This window comes from Zonotrichia leucophrys, chromosome 1A (genome assembly GCF_028769735.1).
Source record: "Zonotrichia leucophrys gambelii isolate GWCS_2022_RI chromosome 1A, RI_Zleu_2.0, whole genome shotgun sequence".
Taxonomy (NCBI): domain Eukaryota; kingdom Metazoa; phylum Chordata; class Aves; order Passeriformes; family Passerellidae; genus Zonotrichia; species Zonotrichia leucophrys.
Window position 1 is genome coordinate 13,538,020 of NC_088170.1, and position 9,237 is coordinate 13,547,256.

Here is a 9,237-nt window from a genome sequence, read left to right on the forward strand (position 1 = left end):
AATGCTTTTGGGCAGCAAGTCCAAGCACTGCTACAGGCCACTTCCTGAGGCTCCATGTGCTTGTGTTCAGATAGAAACATTTTTCTGCAGAAATACACAAAGTTGCAAGTAAACTGCTAGAAGCATTATTAAGATGCTGGGGACATGATTTAAAAAAAGTTTTAAGTGAACAGAGTGAAGCCATTTTTGGTTTGTTCAGTTTGTTTTTGGTTTTTTTCCCAGGGGCCAAGTAGCAGAGGGAGGAAAGGAATGTAATTTGAGCAAATGATACTTTGAACTGATAAAAGGGAGAAAATGGAAAAAAGTTAAAGCCTCCCTGTCCTACATGGTGAACATAAGTTATATCCTATTGGAAAGCTTCATCCAAATTTGAGTTTGTAACAAAGCTGTGTTCTGATAAGGTGGGAAAAGGCAGTGAACTTAGCAGCCAGAGCACATGTGTGAGCTTGCTTTCATAAGGGGTCAGGGGTGGTGTGCTTTACTCCCTGCCCAAGTGTATGGGTGGCACAGAGGTGGCTGCTGGTGCTTCTAAAGCTTCCTCCTGTACACATCACAGAGGAGGCTGAGAACACCCAGCTGAGCCATGTGCCATGGTGGAGGCTGGTGGGTGGAGCCGCACGGCACTGATGTGTTTACAGGCAGCGTGACAAATAGCTCCTGTTGCTTTGAACTGCGCTGTGGTTCCTGTTGTGCAGGTTCAGGAACTGCCCGTGTTTGTCCCCAGGCCAGCACTGCTGGGTGCCGCTTCCCGTCCCAACCAGAGCCCTGTGTCTGAGCTGCCTGGGGCACTGTGACTCCCACCCCCACCAGCCCCAGACTGGGACAGCTGAACATAGAAGGGTCTCTGAGATAAGTGTGTTAGTAGGCTGCTATGTTCTTCCTCTGTGAGAACAGCAATAAATTCAGTAGAATTAAGCTTATAATGTAAGATGGTGGTGGATGACAACTCTGGCTGTGCTACATTCTCTTCAAGGAAATACTTAAGGTACAGAAACTGAAAAGAGTAGCATCAAGGAAAGGGTATAACATCTCCATAAACTTCCACCAGCAGAATCTTAATTTCAAATCCAAAGTCTTTAGAAAAAGATGGATGCTGTCACTTAAGATGCCTTGACTTTACTCCCTAGCCAGAATACATTTCGTTTGATACAACCTTTGCCTCCTGTGGAAAGTGCAGGGTAAGTGTGCTGACTGTTCTCCCTGCTCTGAACGTGATCATTCAAGGTAAGAGCACTTGTTACAACTTTGGCTGCTTTAGTTCAAATGATGCTAGCACAGCTGGCCTGTGTGGCCCAAGGTGGATTGTAATCTTTGAGGAAATACCTGGTTCATTTAATGAAATACAAAGTAACTTTCCTACTACTGCAGGTACAGAGATTTGTATTTGGAGGGTACATGAGCTATGGGGTGTCTCATGTTTGGAACAAAACTTGTGTAGATGAAATTATTCATGCTGCAGCAATTTAAAATGAGGGAATTTACATGTAATCATTTAGGATTGAGATACAATACAGGACTGTGCTGCAGGGATCAAGTAACTACAAAATCAGTTTATTTGCTAGCATTAGAAAGGCATTAAACTGTAGTTGTGGTGAGCCTCACTTCAGGTTAGCAAAACTAGACTTAGGAGTGAAAACTATAAGCAGTGATGTTCATGGACACAGCAGTAGCAAGGAAATGCAGGATTGTAAATATGCTGAACTCTGGTTACGCATGGGTGTGCTGTTTGTCACTCACTGTCAGGCCCTGCTTGACAACAGCTTGATGTGAATGCATCCACAGAAGCTGTGCAGGCAGCTGTGTGAAGGTTGATTTACAACAGCAGCTTTAGAAAAAGTCCTTTTAAAGATTTTTTTTTAATTCCTGTTTCAAGGTGAAGTACTCTTAGGACAAAGGGGCTCTTGGCCTGTCTAGAACTATTCTCAAAAGAGTGTGATATCCCAGCATTGCCTGTTGGTGTAATTCTAGTTCTCAACACAGTTGCTTAAAAGTGGTGCTTGAAAATTATTTCAGGAGCCAGTTTGCTGAGCAATGACTGTTTGGGCCCCTCCCACACACCTGCAGGCAGCTGTGGGTTCTGGGAGCTGAGAGCCAGGAAAATGCCTGTTGGGGAAGGGGCACCTGTAACAGTGCTGCCGTTGGAGCACTCACCTGGCTGGGGGAGCTTCACTTCCAGTTCCTTGTCCAAAATCACAGGCATCTTCTTCCTGAAAGAAGGCTCCAGGATAGAGTGCTCCACCTCTGTTCAGCATCTGAAAATTGTCTCCCTTCCAACTATACTTAAACATTAACTGGAATGATTAGATAAGAGTCTCAGCTTTTGTAACTGACAGCCTGTCTCCTGCACATAAAGCAAAGCTGGACCACATAGGCAGTGCTGTGTGCCTTCTACATCACTGGGCTGCTGGGTTGTGGTGGCTTTTAACTAGTCAGCTTCTGGGAAGTGTCAAGTTTGGTACATTTAAAATTTTTCTAATTATTTTTATTACCCTATTCCACCAAGAGGTAATGCTTCTTCTCATCTGGCCTGGCTGTGACACCAGTGCAAAGTAATGTGCCATAGCAAAGATTCAAATGCTTTTTCCCAGTAGATAAGAACTTAACAAATGAGCTCATCTTCAAGCTGAATGTGTAGCTCTTGAAACTGAAACCTGTGGGGCAGTAGTAGTTTCAAAAATAGCTTTGTAAACAACCTTATAACCCTTTGTACAAATGCATTACTGATGCTGTCAAGATGCACTTGGAATTTGCATATGATCTGGGGAACAAACCATTAACAGAAGGCTCCATAGGAGTTAGTGCTACTTTGCCTTGTCATAGCTGGGTGTTTCCATCTGCTCTCTGATGGGGAAAGGCAGAACCACAGAGATTATGCTGAGCCTGTATTTTGATCTAGTGGTTCTCACAGTCCAGAATAACAGGCATTTTTTTAAATTTTAAGGGGATTTTTTTTAAAGTTCACAGCTTCCTGTATTACCTCACACGTAACAGCATTACCAATGTACTCCAAAGAACCTTGTGAGCAAGTGCTGCTCTTCACTCATGGGAGGACAGCTGGAAAAGCAGCTCTGTGGAAACCACTCAGTGTAACTGCCCAAAGGCCTTGTGGAAAACACAAACAGGACCAACCAAAAGAGGTCACGCTCCTGGCTTAGCTGCACAATGGGTAGGTGTCTAAGACTAAGTTTCTTGGAGGAGCAGGAAGCCTGTTAGACCTGTTAAAGGAAAGGGAACAGTCACAAGCCTGTTCTCCCTGATCCTGAATTGCACAGCTTTTGCCAAGAAGGTCTGGCTTTGCCAGCAGCTCCACGTGTGCGGGCAGGGAACAGCAAGAGCCCTGAAAGCTGGCAGTGCTGGGCACTCAGAGCACAGCAGCCTGCACAGCAGTGGCTAATTAAGGTGGTAAACCCAATGAACCATGCAAACTTAACACTCTGCTGCTACCATCCTTCCTCTAATTCTTGACCAGTGAAAGATTGTAACTGGAGAGGAAAGCAATACTTTCTCTATTGCAGTCTTCTGGAAGATACTAAAAAAAAACAAAAACAAGAGAGTAAAAATTATGGATTACAAACTACTACCAGGAATAGAAATATTAAGCTTGCATTTGACTGCTTTTGCAGTAACAAGAGCTGTAGAAACTAGTTGTTTGGAAGCTGGCTCACCACTGTGAAAGGCTATGGTATTTGCTTCAATGTGCAAACCAAAATGCAACTACAAGGCTAGTAAAAATGAAGAAGGAATAAAGATTTAAAAAGCGAACATGAGAAGGAGGATGCCTGAAGATGAAGCTTTCTCCACAGCAAGCTATGGCAAGAGGGAAGCATGGAAGGTTCCTCCCTGAGCTTACACAGAGCTGAATTAACCCCTGCCCTTGGCATTGAATAGCAAAGAACCTGGCCAGAGGAAGCATTAAGAACATCAGAAATATTTCCAAGACTATTACTTAATTATTCATTCTCCTTTATTTTTTTGTGCTTCTAAGACAAGATTTTCCAGCAATACTTGCTACATGTTTTTCTCTATTTTTCAAGGACTTAGGAAACAGGGGCAGCCAGCCATTGGGTAAGCTGGCAACACCCTAGCCTTCCCAAGGCTGCTTTGCATGTAACACAAACTGTGTTTTATCATTACAGAGTTGGAGTTGCAGTTCATAGCTTAACAGTAACTAAATGATACACTTTGGTACATGTGGACTGTCATAAAAAAAACTTCCTCTGACATTTCTTTCCTCCTCCTCCTCCTTCCCTGTTTCTACTGGGAAAAAAACTTGCAAGCAACAGGAAAAAATACAACCTCAAAACCTTCACCAAAAAAACCCCAGCCCAAACCCTTCATTCAGTTCAGGTATTCAGAAAAGTGAGCCCCAAGTAGCAGAGCTTGTGACTGGGAGGAGCAATCCAAAACCTTCCATTGCTACCACCATGTTCAGTCTCCACTGAGTGCAGCAGCAGATATACTCACCTAGGGCAGCTCTGGTGCACCCCACACCCTTGCATTACCACTCTAACAATGTAAATTTTTAACTTTTTGCCTAATTTAAACCATCTCACCCCTTGCTGAGTTTTACAAGAGCTTGCATCCATCCTTCACACTCCCTTGAAGATCTACAGGGATACTCTCAAGCTGCCATTGGCCCATCACACAAGATACAGAAGGCTTTTGGTTAAAATCAGCACATCAAAAGCAAGATGAGGTTATCAGGGAGGAATGAAAAAAAAGGGTTCTTTCACTGGAAGCTTTGCTGTCCCAGCAAGTCCATGTAGCAGGATGGAGAATAGTACTGGAAATAATCCTGACTATTACAAAGCAAAGAAAGGCAACTTTTCTCACCCCAGGAAGAAGTGTATCATGTTCTGCCTGCTGTGCCACGCCTGAGATGTCTCCAGGTTTGTCTGGTGAGGAACTCAGGGCAGATGTGAAATCCTCTACCCCTTCACAAATGTTATTAAGCTCCTTGGCATGGGTGGCTACCTGCCTGACCTCCGGAGAGCTCCTAAATCAAAGTTTAGGCAGGAGTGGGTTAGTGCTGTCTAAGCATGCCTCAGACTTTTTACAGCTACCGGCAGAGAGGAAAGTGCTGAAAACCAGCAACACAGCTTAGAAGGGTCAGTGCAGAACTCTGGTGCAAATTTATCTTCTGACACAGCCAGAAGGACATGTAAGGAAATAATTAAAGGCAATAACTTTTATAGTTCTCTTTGGTTAGGGCAAGGCCTGGCAGCTTCCTGAGTTGTCTCATCTCAGAAGTTCACATTGCTATGTTCAAAGCAACCTATGCTACCAACAACAACAGTGATCTCTGAAAATACTCACAAGCCAAACTGCAAGGTAGAAATATCAAGAGATGGCTTGAGGCCACATAAAACACTTTCATCAACTGAACAAAACTGAATCAAACAGCCTCAGAAGCATGGCAGTTTCCAAGTTCTCCCTGAAGCCTCTCTTCAGCAGGAGCACTGGCTCTTCTCCACACTTGGACTGGCAACCACTGGCCTGGAGTCCAGACTGAAGCTGTTAGGAGGGTTCTCCCCATGAAGCTGTAAGGTATTTCGGGCTATCAGCTCCTTAGCCATTAATGTGAACACCTCTTCTATGTTTTGAGCTTCTTTGGCTGACGTTTCCAGCACAGCTAAGAGCCCATGCTTCTCTGCCAGGGTGCAGGCATCTTCAAACAGCACTTGGCGCTTGTCCAGAGAATCCGATTTGTTCCCTTAAAAGAAGGCAAAGACATACTTCAACCACTTAGGCTTTCAAAAATTTATTTTTAAATGGATGCAGGAATTGAGTTTTGTTAAACAATAGATTTATGTTAGCAGTAGGAGTTACTGCATAGAACAAGATGTGAGAACACCAGAGCCATAAATATAGACTGTGGTTTAAAACTGCAGCAAATCATATCATAGCAAAAGAGATGAAATCCAAGAAAAAACTAAAAACCTGTGTTCATCTGATTACTTAGTGTAAGTAAAAGATTACCTAGAAGCAACTGTTGTCCTGTTCCCTAGTGGTTTTAAATATTAAATAGCCTTTAAGTTGAATATTTTTTTGTTAAAAATCTTTTAGGGTGATGTAAAAAGAAAGAGAAGAATTCAGATCAGCTACCTTAATGCCTAGAATATGTACTTGTTTCTGCATGTATAGATTAAACTTTTACTTGCAGCACATTAGTCAAAATCTGTCATGAAACACCTCAGATAAAATATCTTTGTATATTTAGGCAGTTGCAGCACATGTGGATTATTCAGTTATAGCAGCTGACTGAAGTCCACATTTATAGTTTAAAGACAACCTTTCATCAAATTAGTACCTTGAATATATATCAAGTAACTACCCTCTCATAAAGTCCCCTTAAGTATTTCTAAAAGGAAAAAAAGCCCAAAACCAACCTACCCCACACAAAAGAAAAAAAACAAACCACAAAAAAAAAAAAAACAAAAAAAAAAAAACAAAAAAAAACCCCCCAGCTTGAGGGTTATTTGCCTTCTTAAGATGAACCCACCCACCTTTTCCTCCTTCAGTTCCAGACAGGAAAGTTAGGTTTCCTAACCTCAACTTCCTGCTAGAAAGGTGTATAATGTGACTAAGTGTAATTAAATGTACAATGATTTCTGCCAATGTAAGAAAAGTAAACAGCATCAGCTTTGGAAGAAAGCACCAAGCTGGATCCTTAACAAAAGCTTCACTTTTTACTAACTTAAGAACTTCTTTCCCTAAAAAAACCCCAACAACCACCACCATCCCCCACCACACACAGATAAGTCTCTTTCTTTAGATTCATGACAGAAGTTAGGAAAAACCAGCCAAAGTGCAGTGATTTACACTCCCCTGCCCGCAGTTCCAAGCAGTGCATTAGAAGCAGGTGCAGAGGAAGGACAGGAGAGATCTCAGCAGCACGAGCAGGAGGGTGCTGGCAGCAGAGGCAGCAGCTCAGGGGCCCTGCCTGGGGCTCAGCGCTGCCCCAGCCCCGCTGCTGAGCTGCTCCCAGCACACTGCAACAGCCTCGGCCACGCCAATGGAAATAAGGGCAAGAAAGGCTCTGGTGTTTCACCACACCAGCGTTCTCGTTCGCAGCTCCTTCCCTGGGGGAGGGAACAGCAGTAATAACCACGAAACCCAAGGGAAAGGAACCGCGGCTTCCTACCAGCTCCATTCCCGGCAATTCCCAGCACTGCTTTCCTCCAAGAGGCAGTTTCCTGAGCGCCAGTGGAATGCAAGCCGGCTACTCCAGCTCTGCAAAAGCCATCTCCCCATCTATTGTCTTACCTGCTCGGAATCCCATTACAGAGCAAAGCGCATGCATATCAAGAGAGCAGAGAGGAAAGATGAGAACCACGAGTCTGTGCATCCCCCTTCACCGTGAATTATTGAGCTGCTACATTCCCGTGCAGCAGGAGTACAGGGTCAGGCTTGCTGCAGTTCTAACCCCAACAAGGTGGTCCCTGCCTCCAGCCTGGCAGCAAAGCTTGTTGGGTTATTCCAGCAGGAAAGGAACAACTGCAAAAGGGTTTTGCTGTCTGCAGTGGGTTTGGTCCTGTCAGGACCAGGCTATGACTCTCCTTATTTTTTTAAGCTTAGGTTGAAATGATACACTTGGTGATCTATTTTAATTAGAACTGAATGCTTCCTTAATGCACAGTGTATAAATGCTTCAAGTAGTGGTAGGAAACAAGGGAGATTTTATATCCATATTAAAAATCTACATAACACAATATTTAAAACTAAAATCCTACCAATTAACATCATGACCAAGTTTGCAGCACCATACTTTTCAATTTCATGAATCCAGTGAGGAATGGATTCAAATGTGGACCTCCTAGTAAGGTCATAGGCAAGGATGGCCCCATGGGCACTCCTGTAATAAGACTGGGTTATTGTCCGGAAGCGCTCTTGACCGGCTGTGTCCCACACTTGGATCTGTAAGAGAAAGGACAGAAGTTGTAAAGAGCCCTGAGCACCACTTTCCTGTGTGCTTGCCCTCAGCATTTGAAACCCCTTGTGCAGAAGGCAGCCAGGCCTGTCCCAGCTCACTCTACCACACCAGTGTGCTGTGCCCTCCCTAGATCCAAAAAGCCATTTACAAGCCTGTACAGTCAGTCTACACAGACCAAAGAGAAAGCTCCAAGGGTAGACTCAGCTTTCCAAAGAGGCCAAGAAACCCATTTTCAACAACTGTAGTAAAAGACACAGAACATTACAGCCTTTCAAGAAGAAGAGCAAAGTACCCTAACACAGAGGCCAGAGCAAATCTACATGTAAAATCCAGGCATTCTAACTTTCATCTGCAAACAGAGGGAAGTTCTAGCTGACAGTTTCTTCTGGTGCTTGTCTTGGAAGTCTTCTTCCCTCAAATTAAGCACACATCAAAGTGGAGCCTTTGCAAACTTTGGGGGTTTTCCCTCCTTGGTGTGCCAGCTCAAACCCCCACATCTCTGGAGGGCAGAGACATCTCCAAACTATAGCCTTCTTCCAAAGAACTCCCTGCAGGCAAAGCACAAGCCCTCTCTTCAAGCAGATGCCGAGAAGTCACGAGAACAAGTATGTACCCAAATTAGGGTGACTGCTTCCCCCAGGACATCTTCCTGAGAGCAAACTCCACTGGGAAACACCCCTGTTTAGAAAGGCAGCCAGCTTTTGCCAGCTGCCCTCGGCAGGGCCGGGCAGGAGGTGCCGTGCGTCCCGCGGCTTCCTGGCACCGGCACGGAAGGGCGGCTCGGCCGAGGCGCTGCTCGCCCGGAGCCCGGGACTCGCTCCCGCCACCGACCTTTACTTTCTTGCCGTCGATGTCCATGGAGCGCACGGTGAAGTCGACGCCGATGGTGTTCTGCTGCTTCTCGTTGAACTGCCCCGTCTTGAAGCGGTGCACCACGCACGTCTTCCCCACGTTGGAGTCGCCGATCAGGATGATCTTGAAGAGGTAGTCGAAGGCATCGTCCGCGCCGGAGCTGGGGAACGGCATCGCGGCTGCCGGGCGGGCCTGCGGCCAGGCGGGGGGAGGAGGAGGAGCCGCAGGCCCGAGGAAGGACCCGGTGCCAGGCGCTCACCTGCCGGCGCTGCCCTGCCGGGACAGGTAGCGCCGCCCTGCCGCGGGGCCGGCGGGAGCTGTAGTCCGCCCCCTCCCCTCCCTTTCCTTCCCTTCCCCGCCCCGGGCTCGGCCGGGCCGCGCAGGGGCTGGGCCGCTCGCTCCCGCCCCGCGCAGGGGGCGGGCAGGTGCCTGGCGGCGGCCGCGGCCGGACT

The 9,237-nt window shown here is 46.0% G+C and overlaps 1 protein-coding gene across 1 annotated transcript; it reads right to left on the reverse strand.

Moving 5' to 3' along the window:
• Window positions 1-3,941: 3,941 nt before the first annotated feature.
• RAB19 (RAB19, member RAS oncogene family) lies at window positions 3,942-9,231 on the reverse strand. The gene is made up of 3 exons (XM_064700863.1): window positions 8,765-9,231; window positions 7,734-7,917; window positions 3,942-5,713 (listed from the first exon to the last, which is right to left on the reverse strand). The coding sequence occupies exons 1-3, from the start codon at window positions 8,957-8,959 to the stop codon at window positions 5,448-5,450; spliced, it is 645 nt and encodes a 214-aa protein (XP_064556933.1). The 5' UTR covers window positions 8,960-9,231; the 3' UTR covers window positions 3,942-5,447.
• Window positions 9,232-9,237: the final 6 nt, after the last annotated feature.